We start from the raw sequence: 19,929 nt of genomic DNA on the forward strand, positions 1-19,929 counted from the left end.
TGCCCAGGCCAGAGGGCTCAGGTCTCTCTCCCAGATCTTCCAGCTCCAGGGGTCCCTTAAAGTTTGAGGTAGATGTGGTGCAGCAGCCCACCCATGGCATTCAAACAGCTCTGACCCCCATTCCTCCATAATGAGAGAGGATCTGCTTTTCCTTTACTCACCTTTTCCTTTGCCATCTTCTCCCTCAGCCACAAGCTGAAGGCCATGCGACCTTGGGAATCTCCAGTAGCACCCACACTCCAGACCAGGGCAAATATAAACCAGGGTTCAATCAGCTCTCCAATACGAGCTGCTTTCTCCTTGGGAATCATCCTAATTCCCTGAGAATCAGAGAAGGGCGGAAGTAAAATTCTCAGATACAGTTAAGATACACAAAATCCAGACTCTTCTTAATATGCTTGTAATTCTATTCAGCTTCTATGTAGCTTTTTCCAGCCAGTTTTTCACAGGCCTTGTTAATGTATTCTGTGGATTAAAACTTGCTATTTCATTGGTGTACTTGAGAGACTCCCCTTGCTGAACTAATATCACTCAACAGGAGCTGGGAGAAGAATTTAGTCTTTGGTTTTAATTTGAAACTTGTCCAGCCTTCTTCAATACTAATTCTCAAAGGACCTGCAATCTGAAGTGCATCACTGCTTAGCTCTGATCTCTGCTTTCCACTCGTTCTCCAATCCCCTCTGCTATAAATATAAGTGAACCTCTTCCCTCCAGCCTGGTAGGCACGGAGCTTATCTTTTGCTCTTTCAGTGGGCAAAGCATAATCCTTCCAGGTTTACCTGTGCTTTGCAGGATGTTGTATTACCTTCTTCCACACAGATGAGCTGTAGCATGACCTTTCTGTACCCACACCTTGTTCTCTGGTGACTAAACCTCTGCATGACTTAGTGCCCTTAGAAGTTACCGGCACAAGTGATAGAGGTAGCAAAATCCTACCTCAATGGGAATGAAAGGCTGAAACAAACTTTCCAAGAGCGTAAGGAGGCTCCTTGTGAGGTTACTGTCCGTTGAGGCAACTATCTCCTTCACAAACCTCCGGACAAAGCCAATGGCCTCCTGTAAGGAAAGGCAGGAACAGCTCAGCGTCACCATCTAACACATGTGACTTTGCTTTTACCTTCTACGGTTCTGCTTTCTCCTTGCCTCCCTGCAGGGTATGTTTAGCAGGGACAGTGTGACTGAGAATGCATCCCAAGTACCACTGTTTTGACTGGAGAGAAGCAAGTCAAACCCCTTGGTTCAGTCTTAAACCCAAGAAACCTCTAGGCCTGCCTTTTGGTTCTGCGCATCTTGTGCCATCACTGCTGTTAAACGGTTTGCTCCCTTCAGAGCCATCCTTTGCAGCTCCAGGTTATTCATTAAAATAGTGGCTTAGGAGCAGAGTAGAAATAACAAGACTTATTCTTACAACCTTCTCCCTGGAGTTACTCCACTGTAAGCAATGCAGCTGCATCAGGGATGATTTTGTCCAGAAGATAATTTTAAAATGAAACAAAACAAACTATAATGACCAGTAAGACTAAGCCACATCTATAGGGATCAGTGAATAACCTCTATTCAACCCAGGAGATTCACAGAGCAGTTTGTATACTAGTAGTCTGAAGTATTCCCACCATGGCACTTAAATTCAGGCCTTGACAAGTTTGGGCTGGTTGATATCTGAGCTGACAAGCTCCAAGCCATGGAAAGGCTGGAACAGCATGGTAGCTCACCTTAAGAAATCTCCTGAAGAGAGATGCTAGCTGCTGTGAAAAGGGCTGCATGATGTCTGGGATTTTTTGCAGCCAGCACTCAATGAAGGGCTCTAGTCCCAGGATGCTGGGTTCCAGGTAAACCATGCCACAGCGGGAGACTGTGGCAGGGGAAGCAACAGCCAAATCCTGGACTTCAAACATCATGGTCATGCTCTGGAAATTGCAAAAGGAAAGAAAGGAGGATAAGGATTTGATCATTGCTGATATATCTTTCAGCATAATTTGGTGGAGCTGAAATCTTTTCCTTTGTTGCAGAAGCCCTCTTTTTGCTGTAGTGCAGCAGAGGTCTGGACAACACAGGGATGCTACTGAGACACAAATTTCCATACAAGGCCATCACCGACATCAAGTGGAAAATAAAAGGCAAATCTGTTCCAAGAAAAGGGAAGGAAAACAACAGGTAGCAAAAGCAGGAGGGATGAGTTACCTCTGTCAGCTTGATTATTTCCCCTGAGCTGAGACACAACTTCTTATTGTCATCTAGCACCGTGTTCATGTTCTCAATCCACAAAGCATCAACTGGCCCATCAAACATGTACCACTTCTTGCTGGTGTCAGTGGCTGCAGCTCCCCGCCGGATGAGTGAGGAAAGGATCCCATCTGTCCTGAAAGGTAGGAGGAAGGCAGGGCTTGGCCCATTCTGGTTTTGCTGAAATCAATGGCAAAGCTTCCACCGTATAAGGCAACAGAACCAAAATCTTACTCTGGTTCATATGCCCAAGGATACCTATACCTCACTTGCTGATGAGCTACATAGAAGTCCATCTCGTTCTTTTACTGAGATATATTTCAGCCTGAGTGACACCATGAAACAATTTCTTTGGGCATTAGGATCTGGGTTTCATGTCAACTAACTATAAAATGCCAGGCTTCCCTTTAACGTCTCTGTCCTCAGTGAAAAGCAAAGAGGCCTTGCTAGCATCCAGTTTGGGTCATAGGCAGGTTATCTGCTCTCTGGAGGTGCCTCTTTTTCTCTGCCAAGCGTAAAGGGAGACAGAACAGCTACTCTGCTAATTCAGTTGGGTAACTATAGGTCACAAGGATGAATCCAGGCTAAAGAGCATGACTCTACCCCCTCTTTATAACTGAAGCTCCCCATCCCCAGATGCCTGTGAACCCAGGTGGTGCTGGCACTGGTGAGCAGGAGAGCAGACACGTAAGAAATACTTACTGGCTGTTGACAGCACGAACTTAATCTGTACATGGAAACCTGGAGTGCAATTTCCATTCAGGCTCTGGATTCTACTCCTATTATTAAATAATTGTCCGTTGTTTTTACAGAGCTAGTGAATTCCAGGGTATTGTTACTGAGATCAAGGGAAAACAGTCTGTTCTAAAGCTCAGCTGATTAAAACAGATGGATTTGTCTGTAAATACATTTTACATGGCTGCTGTATTTTTCTTTTTGTCATGTTGATGTGCTTGTGTGCTGCCCCTGGATAGAGTCACACCATAAATAAACTGTCAGAGCTTAGCTGGAATATCCTATAAAATGTCCTTCAGTAAATATGCACTAGAGCCCAGGTTGGGAAGCTCTGGGTCTCAGCATCAGTAATGCTTACTTGGTTGCACTTTTCCTAGAGGCAGTTAGTTTCATATTCATTTAGTTTCTCTTGTTTTATACAACACAGTCTTTAGCTTTGCCCCTGAGCAAATGGTGGGTGACAGGGCCAAAGGGAGATTCACGCTGCTTCTCGCACCTTAGCTTCTGCATAAAGTGAGCTGCCAAGTCAACCTTCGGTCACATATGGAAACATAAGCAGTAGGACCTGGCTGTCAAGAGGGCAAATGGGCTATTGGTTCTCGCTTCCAAACCATGTAAGCAAGCAGGAGCCCTGGTAACAGGAATGAAATGCCTCTTTATGCCTGAAAGTCACTCCTCATCAGTCAAGGCCACCAGTGTATTTATACAGAACAATTCAAGTGCGCAGTACAGAGGTCACTTTTCTTTAGAAGCAAAGCAAGTGTTTTTAAGCTGCTGTATCTTAAAGCAGGGGCATGGGCTCCAAAGCAATTGAATTATTGTTACACAGTTAATGCTGCAAGCTGAGCTGCAGTAACTGTCTGGGCATGTGCTGGCAGCCGGGCCGAGCACACAATAAAAGATGTCAGCTTAAATCGCTGTGACTGGCTATTGTAGCTTGGTGAGGATAAGGACTTGATCGCTTCTGGTTTTATGCCACTATCCTAAACAGTTCTCAGCCTTGAAGAGAAGACACTCAAGACCAGAAGAAAAGTGTTTCCCATCTGGGAGGAGGGAAAGTAGGTTTTGTACTTTACCACTCATGCGTTAGCAAGTTGAACTCTCCATATAGCTGGCCCATTGTGATGGATTTGGGATTCAGTACAAAGTAGCTGACTGCTTCGTAATTCCCACCACTGGCTGCAGGCTGACCTTTCAGTGATGTCATTGCAGCTGCCAGGACTTCATAACTCTGCAAAAGCAGGAAAGCAAGAGAGTTAACTGGCATGGCTCCGTAACAACAAAGCCACTTGCTCTCACAGCAACTGCACTCAAAAGGCAGTAAGAAAGGAAACAGTGAAGGATAATGTCATAGTAAGGAGATACCTGGCTGTATTCACAGAAATGAAGCATTCTAGATGCAGGAGGGGAAGAGGTTAGATCTCCCATGCAAGAGGCCTGAAGCATCTCAAGATGTCAAAGTATGCTTCAGCCTTAGAAATCTGCAGCAGAGTTAATAAGCCTCAGTCTAATCTTCCAACTCAAAAGAGTGAGCTGGTAATATACTTCCCCGTGGCTATAAATCAATACTAAAAGGCAGCATCTTGGTGCCCTGACTTCTATCTGAGAAAAGCTGGAAATGCTGGAGCGTGAGTCTTCCGTGAAGCTCAGTGCTCTGCATCACTAGGTAGGTAATGGTTTTCTGGGGCCAGCACAGTGTCTCATCCATACCTTTGTCTTCCCAGAACCTGTTGGCCCCACCAGCATAAGGCCATGACGAACCACAGTGGTTTCATAGAGCTGGATGCACTTAGTCACAAAACCTGTAGAGGAAGATGATACAGAGTGGGTCTGGGACCAGCTGTCTTTTTCCTAGGGCAGGGCACTGGACTAAAAGCCCAGGCCCAGAAGGAGCTGGTAGAGAGCCTTTCCTCTCACCATCAACATCCTTCAGATTCTCTCTGATGCAGGATTTGCGAATGGCTTCTTCCAGGATACCATAATCAACAGGCTTTTCTCTGATCTTGGGAAACAAATCTGAGACAATACCATTGAAGAGCTTGAGGTCATCCTGCAGGAATTTGGGTACATTGGCATCCCTGATAGCCCGCAGGCAGATCAGCTCCTGCAAAGATTTAAGAACTCAGACTTCAAAGATCCTGCCTCTCTAATAAGGCTGCAGAAAAGGCCACAGAAGTCTATGACAGTGTGAAGTATAAGCACATTTACCTCATTCATAGTAGGATTCTCTCTTTTGAGATTGCCAGCTGTTGAGATAACAGTCTTCACAGCTCTCATCCCAAAGTCATAGTGGTCCTGGAGAAGGCACAGGGGAAACAATGTCATCAGATACAGGAGCATCACCTAAAAAAGACTGAACCTACACATGCACTCAGCAGAGAAGAAAAATGAGGGAATTATGCCTTCAAAACAACTGTCCTTTCCATCCAAGTCTGCTGTCTGGATCCTTCAAACAGCTAACTAGTCCTCAGCTGTACAGACTATGGGTGAGGAAGAGGGGAATAACTGGATGACAAAAAATCCTAGATGGAGAGAGAAGTAGGCAGGGCTGCTTGGCTCAACTGTTCTGCCATTGTAATCCTAACTAGGACTGCAAGTGAATGAAATTCTGGCCACAGGAGGAGAAATGAGAATTAGAAAGGAGGGAGGCAGATGAAGAATGGGTACTGTGACCTTTCTGTGATACGTTATCATGAGGCACCAAGAGAATCATCCAGGTACTTTGTGCCTGTGTTGAGAAAGCCTCACATTCAAAAAACAATATGGACATTAAGGCATCTACCTGGGTGCTGAGCTGCTCTGACAATAGTTTGAATGTTGTGGTGATCTTCTTTGCAAGGGCTTTGGCTTCATTAAACCCAAAGGAGTACAGTGAGATCTCAGCAATCATGGAGTAATCTGGGACCATCATAGCCACGGGACGAAAAAGAGCCTGAAACATGCAGTTCCAACATGAGATCAAAACACTGTTGTTTCTTGCTTTTTCCAGCAAACTGAAAACACTAAGTATCAATCCTAGACTGTTCAGAGGACACCAGCATGAGTGTGCCTGGCACCTCTCAGGGTAGCATCCCTGCAGACTGCAACCTGAAGAGCGCCGGTTGCTTACAGATGTGATTCAAATCTCAAAACTATTCTAGAAACTTTCCAAAAGCATCACATCCCAACCCTTGTCATGGACACACTGCTGGTCTGAGCAGCATCCAGCACCTGTATTGCCCTTCTTTTTGTCTAGGCAGTCTGCGCTCCTTACCTTCAGGTTATCGGGCAGTTCAGTACGCCCAGCATACCCTGGGTTCATTGTGATGAAGACTGCACAGGATGGGACCAGTGGGATCTCTGTGCCTTCAAACATGAAGTGATCCACCTAGAAAATAAAAAAACCATGATCATCCTCAAAGAACAGAGCCTGACCTGCAAATTAAATAATGTAGCAGAATCTTCCAAGAGGAAAACAATGGCTTTCAGTAGTTAAATTGTAAAGCATGGACACACAGAGCTGCCCACAACTGCAGTGACTCAATCTGGTCCAGGATTATACAGGAATCCAGTATTACCAGCAATATTTTTCCCTGTTTAAGAAACTGGGCTCAGGGGAGATTTACTGATAAATTTTTTTTTTTTTTTGGCTCTTGGACAGACTTCTATCCCTCCAGCTGTAAACAACATCTTTCCATTTATTCTGCAGTAGAGTTTGGACCTGAATTAATTCATGGCAGAGAGGGCAAAGAGAAACCTAAATCCTTTTTAAAGCTGTGTAGGTAGTGATTTCAGATGGGGGATAAAGCAATGCAGAAGAATTCACAGAGAGCAAGTTTCTAATTCCAAGCCAAAGTCAAGGAGATTCAGGTCTTAACCCCTCTGAGTCTCCAGAGAACAAAGCAGAGGCTGGCTGCTAGACTGGCTGCTAGCTAAGTCTCTGTGTAAAACCAACAATTCGCTTTACGTTGCAACCCTGTGTGTGCATGAGTATGCATTTTTTTTGCACATATTGGGTTTTGTGAATCCACTAAAGCTTAGATAACACATTTAGACAAATGTGGTGCTGAGCAGCTCATGGCAGAATGCTGGCTGCCTTATCACAGCTCCAATTTGCATCAGCTCAGTGGATCTGTATCAGAGCGTCTCCCACACCAAAGTCTGCTGGCACTGCAGCTCAAGCTGAGACGTACTTCAGCCTGCAAGAGTGTGGGCAACTGTGGCAGCACAGACTGGGGTAAAATTACAAAACCCACTCAGGATGCCGACTATGTAATGGCCTGATATGATGCACCACAGCTAGGGCATTACTCATGGCCCTGCAGCTCAAGTATGTCTGTCTGAGCTGCCCCTGAGCAGTGAAGCTAGTCCTCCATGAAGATGCACACAAAGACGAGGACTTGCCTTGACTAGCTCAAGTGGAGGATTTGTTTGTCTGTCTTTGCATTCACATGTTCATTACATACCCTCTGCTGCTGTGCTTTCTGAATGGTTGTGATCTGCTGGGCCACCACAGACAGAACCTCAATATCAATGCGGTTGAACTCGTCAAAGCAAGCCCATGCACCACAGCTGAGCGAGGAGGGAAAAATGAGGTGAGTCAGGAACATCACACAGGAGAAAACTTACACATATATATATATATATATATATATAAAAATATATATATATATATATAAACTTAAATATATATACACTGGGGAGGCAGCACAGAGACAAGAAGCGAACCTAAAAGGCCCCTAATGCCCCACAGCAGGTAGACACAGTTACAGTGTACTGGTAGAGCAGAAAGGGCTGCAGCCCCTTGCCCTGACTATGCACGACAGGCCATGTGATGAGTAAAAAGGTGCATGGTCCCTGCAAGATGATGGCAATGTCTGATCCTACAGTATGGGACAAATTCCGCATGTTACAAATTCGGGCTTGAAATAGTTGTCATGTTGAATTCCTGTTTTGTACCTGAGCTGTAAGTGTAGCAGATACAACTTAGACACCTCTTAAGTCCATTTTTTGGAGCTTGGAAGACTATGTATAAAGCTGGAAGCATGTATATGAGGAAGGTGATCTTCCCACAAGGCACAGTTTAAGAAAGAAGTTAAATTACTTACAAAGAAAACATCTGAGAAAAGAGTAACAGCTTTTGTTGGAGTAACTAATTCAGATTCACCAGTGTGCAACAGACTAATTGGACCAGCTCTGTTTGAAATGTAGAGAAGAGAGAAGCTTCTCTGAGAGGATCCCTCAGGGCTTAGAGCAGTCTCTCTTGGCTGCTCAATTTTGGATACACTCAGCAGATTCTCTCCTTCTCAAGATTAAGCAGCTTGTGGGCTGAATCTCAGTCCAATGTGTATGATATTAAAACAAAGGCCAGAGCTGCAAACATTTGCACAGGTGGATTACTGCATAGTGGATTGGTGCAAAGCATTTTAATTTTGCCTTAAATGAACAGAATCCATTTTTATCTTTTTTTTTTTTTTTTTTTTTTTTTTAATTGGCTCAATTGTTCCTCCCTTCTGGCAGGAATTTTGTAACTTTGCTCATTCTGGAACACAGTAACCCCCTTACTAGGGCTTTGCTTGTTCTTCTGGGCTGCTACAAAAAATATCCACCAATTCCCAGTGGCCAGCATCCCTGTATCCTACCCACTCCTTGATAACGATACACAGCGTTTCCTTATACCTGGCTAATCCCTTGAAAAACTTTCCCATTGCCATGAAGTCAAGCTGGTCAGAGCAGTTGAACACTACAGTTTGGATTGCTAGTGCTTTGCCCAGGTCTTTTGTTGTTTCTGTTTTGCCTGTTCCTGCTGGTCCTGCAGGTGCTCCTCCAAATTTCAGGTGCAGAGCTCCTGCAAGCGTCAGATAACACCTACAACAAAGAAGAGACCAGATGATGAAAAGCCTTTCTGCTACTGATTTCAGTAAGGGAGACATATGATCTACCCAGCTGGAGACAAGCAGGAATCCATCCTTTATTATTCTTCAGAAGCACTTAGATATGCAGCATTCTGCAAAGGAGTTAGCTAAGCGGCCTTGATTAGTATTCATGGGGGCCTGCATGGATAAATCCTTCTGCCACTGGCTACAAATTCACTCTCCAGAAAAAGGACAGTTGAAAAAGGGTAAAACTGTTATTACCGCTGCATATTCTAGAGTATTAGATGCCCCTGTCTACTGGTTTGTGGAACAGCTCCTTAGGTATCAGGTGGGCATTTTATAAGAGTCAGAGCACAACATTAAGAATTAGGAGAGTGAAAGCAATCAGTCCAAGCACTGATCACTAGGAATACAGTAGAACCAATGCCAAGGTGTTTCTATGCCCTCATCTCAGGTAGTCCTTCACTGTACAAATGGTTTCTATTTACATACATTAAGCAGTAAGACCGGCATGGTCAGATCCTTGGTTTAATCCTCAGTGAGGTTTGTTCATCCAGAAGAAAAAAGAAAAAAAAAAAAAAAAAAAGAAAAAAGAAAAAAAAGATACACTTCTTACCCAGAAAACAATCCCCTTACCTGTCAGTGAGGGGTGTGATAACCAGACGGCCACTGTTCCCCAGATACTCATAGCCATAGATAAATTCAGCATTGACCGCCCTGATGTACAGATCCTCCCGCTCCCAGTAGTATCTAATGATGAGTGAACACGACATCAGAAAGATAAACCCTGGCTGGCGACAATACAGCAGCTCATAAGACTACAGCCAGGTTTGGAGACCTGCATGCCAAGAGATTTCCCTCTTGAGAGAAGAAAGGGTAAGGTAACACAACAGGGTGGACGAGATCTCACAGAACCTGAAATTAGGTGTTGTATCAAACATCACACTCCTTGGGCAGGAGCATGGTCTGTCTCGGATGTATCCTGGCATCCTTAGCAGACTTCAATCCCACTCCTCATAGGGATGTTAGAGGCGACTCAGGAATACTGTTTACAGACTATGAAACTCTTGTTTCCATATGTCTTGGACACAGCTGATGGGTAAGGAGAATGAAGACTGGCCAGGGTAGCTACATGAGATTCAACAGTTACGCTCTCTACCTGAGCTGGGAGATCCACTCAAAATCATTCACGCTTGTCACATTCTCCTCAATGAGCTTTGCTGCAACATCCTTGGCGTGGACTTCAATCACGATAAGAGCTGACAATACTGCTCGCTGCATCTTGGACAATTCTCCACGGACAAGGGCAACCAAATCGCCCAGCTGGGAAAGGAAAAGAAAGTGCTCTGAAGCAATCCATATCCCAAAGACCCAGGCTGTACAAACACAATGCAATCAAACTTATGGCATGCTAAGTCCAGATCAGAGGCTATGTCCAGGCAACTTCTGCCTCTTCTCTTGTCAGAGATACAAATGACTGCTCAGAAAGCAAACACTGCTCAAGGCTGGCTCAGAGCTGACTTTTACCTACACTGTTACCATGATCTGGTGAAAAGAAAGAGTTAGAGCCACCATGAAGCCCAGAGCTAATACCTCCCAGGTATTAGATGTGATTAGATGTACAGAACAGATATGAAGGATGCAGTTTTGATTTGATGTCTACTGTCCAACACTTCAGTTCTCCTACCTTTGACTTCTTCGGTGACCCTGGAGAAGTTACCTTTCACCTTGTTTCTGTCTTCAAGTAATGATCACATTAGGAGTCCTGTGGTTTATTGGAGGTTTATGATGACAAATATTCTAATGATTAAGATGATAAATAACCTGTTTTTTCGGCTGGTTTTGAGCTGCACTATGCAGAACTGCGTGTCTCTTTCTCCCACAGTACTGTCCTGGCTACATTTATAAGTTATCTGAGGTCTGATGATTGAAAAAATCTCCATCTGGCAAAATCTCACCCTTATATTCATTTTCATACCTGAGTACTCAGCTGTGGGAAAAGCCTGTTGGACAAATCTCCAGCTTCCAGAGCTTCAGACACTTCCTTTGTCCAGAAAATCTGGCAGCCAGCAATGACCACTTGGCCAGGCCATTGCAAGACCCATGTAGTACGTGGAGCCTTAAAAAAGAAAAAAAAACCCAACCCCCCCCACCAAGGTGGTAAGACAATGATTTTTGGTTTTATATCTACATCTCCCTGCTCTGAGATGCGTGATTCACAAATAAGAACTGAGTTCCTGTCTGAGACGCTTTCCTTTGTTTTTCCTCCAGTTGCTGTGAAGAAATCTTCAGGCAGAGGCTCTCTGGACACTGGGTACAGCAGGTACCTTCTCTCCACTGTGCCATCTGCAGGTTAGTAACCAGTAACAAGTGGCCAGCAGCAGGTGAAGAACAGGAATCTGTGAGACCCAAAAGAATGTTTCCCCTCCTCTGACCTGTTCTGACTTTCCTAGTTTCAAATTTTCAGACCGAGTAGAAAACAGTAACAGAAATATTTGAGGCCTTTTCATTTCTTAGCCTTTCTGCCTCCTAGACCCAAAGAAAAATTTACATTTTCTAGCAGCATAGCTTTTACACAGAAACCAGAGCCAAGATGCAACCCCTATGCATTGATTGAAACCAATAGTTCATGTGCCTTGGTTACTTTTAGAAGCCCCTAGCACACTGTGTGAGACATGAGAGAAGAAGAAGATCCTTATAACGAGGAAGTTGCCTGGAGAGAGAAATAGATGTGGATTTGTACAGGGTTGTTCTATGATATTGGGCAGTGCTCTGTGGCCACTGAGTGAGTGTGCATTCTTCTGGACAGTTAGGTGCTTGCTCAGGTGCGCATTCTGCACTTGGACCCACACACAATTGGATTGAAGATTGTATTTTAAAACTAATAGACTATCACAAATTCACCAGCCCCATCATCACTGGTGACCTCTATGGCAAGCCTGCAACCATCAGAGACCTATCAGTCTGTGATAAAAAACTCTTACCTCTGGATAAACACCAATTGATCTTTCTATGTTGTCCCGTACACTGGCCTTCATGGATTTCTCCACTTCCAGCAGCCAGTCCTCCACATTGTCAGTGGGATAGATGGGAACAAAGAGCTTCACCTCTTCTCCTTCGGCAGAGTACATGTGTGTGATCTGTAGGTCCTCCTGGAACAGTAGCTAATGGAAGAAGCACAACAGGAGATGTGAATGGAGGATTTCCTTTCTATCCTTGCCTCCCTGCCACTGGAGGACAGCGAGGCTATAGCGGTGTACGCACATTATAAATCCACTGCTAAACTTGGCTGTCAGTAGTGATAATAAAGTGTGCGACAGATGTGCAAAATGACCTCTCCAAAAAATGGAGGATGATTGTATGAAAACAGAAATTCACACCACTGGTTTAACTTGAGTGAAGCAAATCAAATTATAGGTAGGATGAGCATTTCGCATTGCCTGTCTAGCATTCAAACCCTTGATTCCTGTTCAATTCTGTAGATTCAAATCATTTCCCTTGAGGTCACAGTGCCTGGTTTTAAGAGTAAAATTTTAACAGCTTCTTCAGTGCCCCAGCATATCACTGAAAGTCTCCTTATTTATTCCAATGGCTTTGCACCAGGTTTCTAGCTCAATTTCCTTTCTATTTTCCCAGCTAATGACTAGGAGATTGGTTTTAGTGTCTGAGTATTGTGGTGGTGTGATCTGTGACTAGCCATGGAGTCTGAAGTCTATTAGGAATAATAAAGAGGAAAGATAGCCGGGTTAAGCCCAGCTCCTAAGTAGGGATGAAGGCAGAAACTTAATTTAGTTCAGGCTTGCTCGCTCTCTCCCTCCTGAGGCTTTCAGCAAGAGTGGGATTCCATCCCAACCAGGTGCCTGTGAGTAGACAGCTAAGTCTGAGCTACTTCTCTTGGCCTCCATGGTGAGATGGACAGACACGTCCAGAGGGAGTGTCCTCTCTTCTTAAGATAGGTAGCTCAGGGAATTTCTCCAAGTTTCCCTTTGCAGATGCCCATTTCCTCCACGTTGTCTTAAGGGCAATTGAGGGTGCTCAGTTCATGGGCAGACATCTGGGTTTGAAATGTCTAAAGTAAGGTTGCTTGAATCTCACTTTAGGGCAGGGAGTACCTTTCAATGCCTACATACAGTTACAGGTTTCCAGGAAATACACATCCACACAGCAGAATGTGAACACTCCTCCAGACCTCAGAACACCTCCAAGTTCCCATGACACCAGCTTTTCAAAGATGGCCCAAGCCCTAGCATGCTTGCTTTGCCTACCTGTGCAATATTCTCAAAGCATTTGCGGAGGTGAGGTTGTACAGCCGTGGGGTCTTTCGTCTGAGACAGTATTTCTAGCAGCTCATCATCTGAAAGGAAGTAGAACCTAAAAACACAAGAGGGAACCATGAGGGGAGGCTCTCTTCACTGCAGCATCAGGGGCTACGTGCTGGCAAGCTGAGGAACAAGACTATGGCTAGAGACACTGTTTCTGACTGCCCACTGATCTCTTTGTATTTGTGTAGGAGATTAGCAGACACAGTCCAGCCATCTACCTTTCTGTAGAGACAGACTTCTCCATCTGCAGAAGTCAGTTATTCCCATGCAGGGTGGGTTTAAATGAGTATCAAACAACAGAAGCATTCCTTCAGGAACAAGGGACTGAGTTACATGGAGGATTTTATTGCACCCCATCCTTTCTAGACAAAAATGAGAGGCACAGATACGCAACGATGCTACCAGGCTGCCCTTAACTCACATTTGTGTCTGCCTCGTTTTCTCCCCATCAGATGGCAGCATTGAAAGGCACAGCCTTACTTATATTTGCAGTCTCGTGACAATATCCTAAGCTTAGATTGTTTTCCTCTTTCTTGGCAGAGTTAACTGGAGTGAGCCTCTCGTTTCATATTTTCTAAACCAGAGAATGTGGTCCAGCCCACTAAAATTTGGGATTACCTGGGAAAAGCACTTCTCTTAGTCTCCAGATATTCACTCAGCCCTTTCTGCACAAGTTCAAGTAGTTTGTTACATTTTTGCAGGTTCTCCAGTAGCACAGGATCAGGGCACAAAGAAATCACCTATAAACAGAATGGAGAAGAGAGGGAGAATCACTATTCTGAGCATGTGGGAGATAGGGCAGTGGAGATAATTGGGCTGCCCAGTGATGTTGCTGATAAGATTTAAATGAGTCACTCACAGGAGTACTTTCACAGGGATTTGGAGAGGTGTGAGCTTTGTGGGCAAGGGGGGGAAACAGTGTTTATGGATGTGACAAGCACATTTCTGGGTTCTCCTAAATACCAAAATGTGTAATATGGAATATAAGTGGTGATGGAGTCCTGGGAAGCAGAGACTGGAGAACAGAGGAAAGCAGAACATTGTGAAAACAATGGCTCTCAATTTAAAGAGTCAGTCTTGAGGAGGTGAAGGAGTTACCTTATGGATTATGATTGTAACAGGGCTGGTTACAAGAGTCATAGGAGGCAGGGAGTCTGTGTGCTGAGGAGAAGGTATCTGGTGGGGTGGACAGCTTGGCGCAAGGCATCTCAGGGAATGACTCTGTCCATTTGGACACCGGAACGACAGGCCAAGTTCCAAGAGAAAAGACCTAGCACACTGCCCTGGGCAAGGATGCATGGTTTATACAGTGCTGCTCAGGCCCACACCACTACAAAAATGATGACTCAAAGGCAGTCCTTGTGTGAGCACAACTCCAAGGAGTTTGGGATACCTGCACTGGCTTTCATCAAAGCACATACCTCAGGGTTTTCGTTAGCATTCTTCATGATGTTCCTCCAGTCCCTATCCATGGCCTGGTAGCGCTGGCTTTCCAATGGGAGCTGTCTTTTGATGTCCTCTGACCTAAAGATTGGCTCCAAGTAGAGCCAAGAACGCTGGCACTTCAGCCATTCCTCTAGGACATCCTAGTGGGAAGCAAGAAAAGCGTATCAGGACACCACGCTATGAAGATGTTCAATAAAACCATTCAAACTGTGCACTAAAATGGATTTAAAATAAAGAGGGGGAGTGGGGGGAGGGGGGGAAGAGGTGATGCTGCACTTAAGACCTTTCATAATTCTAAAATCTATCTGCAGCAACAGAGGCTGGAATTTCCTTCCCAAATAATTAACAATTTCCTAGCAATCTCCTAGTCTCCTTTGCTAACTGTTGTCAGCAGGCACCAAAATCAACACTCACTAGTTTAATGGGGGTAGTTTAGAAACATGTGCAAGCCAATACTAAAGCTCAAAGGGTCTTTGTGGTGCTAGGTCAAATTGCTGTGGCTAGTGTTTCTGCATTTTACAAAAGATGGCACAACGTGAGCACACAGTTAAGATGGGGATTTTAAAAGAGCTTTTTGGGGGAAGAATAATGACAAATAAAATATGCCAGACTCTGCAGTTCTGTCATATCCTTTCTCCTGCCTGATGTACCTCAGCCTCAGTCTTGACTATGAAATAACCCATGAAAAGATCTTTGAACAGCACTCTGAAATAAGAGCATGAATGAAAAGCTAAACATTTAATTTAGACATCAGACAGGAAATCCTGTTTGTCAGGCACTCCAAGGAGCAAGAAAATTAGGTTGGAAGAACATCTTCCTCCTCCATTTTCAGGCATGGGAGGTTGGAAGGTACGGAGAACCTGCCCAGCATTGCAAAGCAGTGCAAGTGTTTGACTCCCTTAGTCACACAGCACTACAGTTCCTTGAGCACAGGCAGCCACCTGACCTAGCAAAAGGTGGGGTTTTCCAGCAATACAGACAACAGTGTTTGCCATACTCCATCGGCTAACCTGATAAGCCACTTCTCAGAAGCTGATTCATGGGCCTTTAGTGATAGGAATGAATGAAATCAAAAGAATGGGCAGGAAAGGCAGGATGAATACATGGACATCACCACAGCCAAACCCACAAAGTAAATAACTGGGTTTCCCCCATGTCACCTACCATCTTAGGGCTTAGAGTAGATTTTCTGTATCCTCATGAGGCAAGGCTAGCATCTGGTAGCCCAAGGCCCAAGCACACCCAGATGGTAAGCACCAATAAACAGAATAAGGTAGTTATGAATAACAGATAACAATGCTGCTGTGCAAACACCAGCATCTACACAGAGTTCTCCAGACAGATGCTTGTATTGGAATTCTCCTCCTGCAGCAAAATGCTATTTTGCTGGCTGAGTCCTGTTGGGTGCTGAGCACTCAGTCTCTGGTTTGATGAAGTAGTGCTGGCACGGTCTGCCAGATCCTGCCCTAAACAGCAGTCTTCCACATGTGTTCCTACACTGAGATGTGAATGATTAGCATGGATTTTACTGGGCCTGTAACAATCTGTAAGGTCCACTTAGTTTAATATGATTACAGACGCCAGAACAGGACTATTCACAACAATGGGAGAGTCATGGCCCCACCAAAAAGTGTTGCAATAGGCAGCAAAAGAGCTGGAATTTCATCACTACTGTTTGCAGAATAAGGCTCTGAGTCTACCCCCTCTTCTACTAGAGTCAGAGGGCTTTTGACAGGCCCTTTTCCCCACTAAAGACTGATGTTTTCTTCATCGTTGTCCTCCCAGTTCCCTAGCAGCAACTACACAGTGCCCATGTTCAAGCATGGCTGCCCAGCGCAGCCCAGCTGCCTGCCTTCACCATGTGCGGTTAAGAAACCGATACCTGTGTCATCTTCAGTTTATTTTCCCATGTGCTCATCCTTTCCTCAAAAGGTTTCTTGAATGGTGAGAAGGACATGCTCTGAATCATGACAATGTGATCATCTAGGAGCTGAGAAGCTTCATCAGTATTTCTCAGAATAAAGGTATCTGTGTCTTTGTAAAGTACCACAGTAAATAAGACAGAACTCCATTCACTCTCAATCTTGTCGAGTGCCTGAAACAGAGGGACAAACAATTTAATTTTCAGATACAACTGTACAATGGTTATCTCAGTTTCCTCAACTTTCTTAATGCCCCTCTCTAGCAAGTGACAGATTTTTGCTCTTTGATTCCACTGGAATCTGCAGCTGGGTATTTTATACATGACATACTCAGCAACAGCATGTTTCCTCCGCATTGCCTATGGACTCAACACCTCAATGCTGTCCTGAAAGGAACACCTGGAGGGAAAAAAGGGCAATTTCATCCCCAGGCCCATATATGCTCCTAGATGTACAGAGGCTGCCAGCAAAGTGCCTATTAATGATTATGGTTAATGATGGCTTTGTGAAAGGTGTAGCTGTCCATTAGGAACTCACCTAAGATTTCAGAGAACAAAAGCTGCCAGAAGGTAATGACTTTCAATCAGGACCATCTTAGGCCACATCTGAACTGGTGAACTGAAGCTGAAAGACTATCTAACCTATGAACCTCCAGAAACAGCAAGTCTTCCCTGCACATTTACTGTGCTAAAGAATTTGCTACCTCTGTTTCCAGTCACAGCTCCTCTCCCTGACATAACAGAATGCAGACAATCAATTTATTTTAAATTAAACAGTCACTAATCCCACAGTGTGGTGTGAGAGCCAACCAGTGGATTAGCATAACTGTCAGGCAGCGCAGTTATCAAATTCTGAATTTGAACACTGAAATTCCACACAAAGCAAAATGATTTCTTCTAGTGTTTGAACTCAGTTGCGTGGCCATTGCTCCCCTCTCCAAGGGCAGCAGCCTTTTTACTTATGCTGCAGAATGTGTCTAATGCTCTGGAACAACAGGAACATTACCCAGGGCAATGACTGCCTGCTCAACGTATTTGAGAAGCAACCAAAGACACAGCAAGTCCCATTCCCCTCACCTTCTCAATAGCATATTCCTTGCCAGCTATCTCAGCTACTTTGGTAATGCTCTTGATATGGTCCAGCAGGTTCATGTCCAAGCAGTGGCCAACTGTCAGGCTGGGTTCTAGCTTGATATCGACGTTTGTGTCTTCCCACAGCATTTCCCAGTGCCGGTTTCTCATGCCAGGATTGCACAGCCCTTGAATTAAGGGGATGTATAGTCTGAATTCTTCGATCTTGTCTCGAAAGTCCATTGCCACACCCTGGCAGGCTTTCAGGGAGAAAAACAGAACATCAGCAACAACAGTGCGTGAGGAAGTCACCTTAAGGAACTTACAAGAAGTTGTCTAAAGCCTGATTTGCTTGTAGACACATGGTATGGGGTAGGTAAGCAGCAGGAGAGAGCACTAGAGAATGCAGGTTGAAGTAATGAGGACACAAAGGCACTCTCTACGTGGCTACTAAGCAAGGATTCAAGCCCACTCTCAGAAGCAGACCCATTAGCCAAAAGTCTGTAAGAGGTAATTCCATGCTAAGATTAAGTGCTCCTTAGCCCAGAGCTCCCTGGAAAAGGAGAAGCATTAATTTAATTATTTGAAGCTCCATCTGCCAACAGATATTTTAGAAGCTCTGGTCACCATTACAAGATCTTCACACTTCCTTAACAAGACTGGGTTGTGAGTTATCTCATGCCCCAGCTCTGGCCATGTTAAACGGATGGACACTGCACAAAGGAGCTAGAAGCAGGCTAGGATCATAGCCAGCTGTGGAAATGGAAAGTGCAGGAGAGACTCTGCCAGCCTGTGGCCGCATTAGAGCCAAAGGTACTTCTGCCTCATAGGAAGGACAAAGTCAAGGAAAGAGCTTTGCTCTCTGGGGGCGCCCTGGAAGCCCATGTCTCTGCACTGTTCACATCCTGCCCTTTTTCAGCTTGTGCTATTGTAAGCAAAGCAATGGACAGGCAAAAAGCATAGGACTTGCTTCCTTTCCAAAATCTAGCTACAGCATGTGCCTCCTTTTACTGCACCCTGCGTGGTCACACTGCACACTCACAGCAAGGATGTGACCATCTCACACTCCCTGCCGGGTGGTATGCAAAGACAAGGCAGACTCAAGGACGAAGCGTATATTTTACCAGGTGTCAGGGAATATTGCAATGAATATGAGCAGGTATTCTTAGTATTTCTGTTTACCATAATGATTCATAGTTACTCACGCATCCACTCATCACCTCCTCCATTGGGGCTGATTCATGGCATTGTTTAAGAGCAAGTTCAAGTTAAAAAGGATGAATCAAAAATCTCCCACTGCAAAATATATTTCAATCTAAGCCATCTGGCAGGAGATTTTAGAATTAGCTCTAAAGAATGACCAACACATCTCTGAGAATCGTGGAATGGGAGGTTAAGCTCCAAATGAAGTCTCAATTCCAGCTTTACTAGGAGGCATGATGAGAAGACCTTCACATGAATTGCAAGGGTGGATGTGATCATTTAAACTTCACACACATTCAGGCAGGAAGGAAAATTGTTGTTACATTCCACAGATCATTTCCAGATTTTGCAATTTCATTTTACTCATAACAGAATCAAGATCTCTTCTGGTTTTCCATTAAATTCATTGGCCAATAGAGAAAATAAGATTGGCCAAGAAAACAGCACCTGGAAGACGCAGATTCAAGTTCCTTTGCTGCCTGACTTGCACAAGGGCTTAAACCCACATGTCTAGCCACTGGGCTAGATAGTAATTCTCTATGACTAGTCTGGATCATTTTACTTTATATAAATGAGTAAATATTAACGGCAACATAAGAGGGTGGCTTTTATTTCAGTACTGTCTTGGGAATTAGGTATAAAAGGGATTTGCAGCCTGGTTGTTTCCATGCCAAACTGGTACTTCAAGCAGCAAACTAGCATCTAGATGTGAATCATCATAGTTCCAGAAAAAAAAGTGGAAAATAACTTTGCTAGCATTTTCTCAGCTGGCTCTAATATACACAACACATCCATGTGACAACCTAACAATCCCTGTTCAGAGCACTCTGTGACATGCCTCACATCAAAATACTGATAGGCACCAACTTTCCCAGACTGCGTATCTACCTGGTGAATCCTTGAACTGCTTCACGCATCTCTGCATTGTCTTAAAAGAGTCACTGACATTCTTTTCTAGCTGCTCAGCCTCAATCTGCACGAGAGGATCATTCATCCAGTTCTCGTACCACTGCATCCAGTCTGACACTGTAGTCCAGAGGTCATAGTATGGCTGGAAGTCCTTAACCATCCTGGATAGTTTACTGTACTTTGGAAAAAGAGAAAAAGGAAGCATAAGCAGCAAGCGTATTCTTCTCTGGATGACAGCTTGCAT

General features: G+C 44.5%; 1 protein-coding gene across 1 annotated transcript in view; it reads right to left on the minus strand.

Annotated features, from left to right (window-relative positions):
* Positions 1–19,929, minus strand: part of DNAH1 (dynein axonemal heavy chain 1) — a 64,764-nt gene that overhangs the window by 28,105 nt on the left and 16,730 nt on the right. The window contains 22 exon segments of the mRNA XM_056335106.1: positions 162–320; positions 937–1,056; positions 1,713–1,907; positions 2,182–2,359; positions 4,035–4,189; positions 4,669–4,760; positions 4,876–5,062; positions 5,167–5,253; positions 5,741–5,890; positions 6,212–6,325; positions 7,404–7,509; positions 8,617–8,805; positions 9,450–9,563; positions 9,973–10,136; positions 10,792–10,932; positions 11,798–11,977; positions 13,079–13,184; positions 13,754–13,875; positions 14,557–14,721; positions 16,464–16,676; positions 17,580–17,833; positions 19,665–19,863. Coding sequence (XP_056191081.1) covers positions 162–320; positions 937–1,056; positions 1,713–1,907; positions 2,182–2,359; positions 4,035–4,189; positions 4,669–4,760; positions 4,876–5,062; positions 5,167–5,253; positions 5,741–5,890; positions 6,212–6,325; positions 7,404–7,509; positions 8,617–8,805; positions 9,450–9,563; positions 9,973–10,136; positions 10,792–10,932; positions 11,798–11,977; positions 13,079–13,184; positions 13,754–13,875; positions 14,557–14,721; positions 16,464–16,676; positions 17,580–17,833; positions 19,665–19,863 — 3,390 coding nt within the window.

Source organism: Falco biarmicus, chromosome 4, assembly GCF_023638135.1.
Source record: "Falco biarmicus isolate bFalBia1 chromosome 4, bFalBia1.pri, whole genome shotgun sequence".
Taxonomy (NCBI): Eukaryota; Metazoa; Chordata; class Aves; order Falconiformes; family Falconidae; genus Falco; species Falco biarmicus.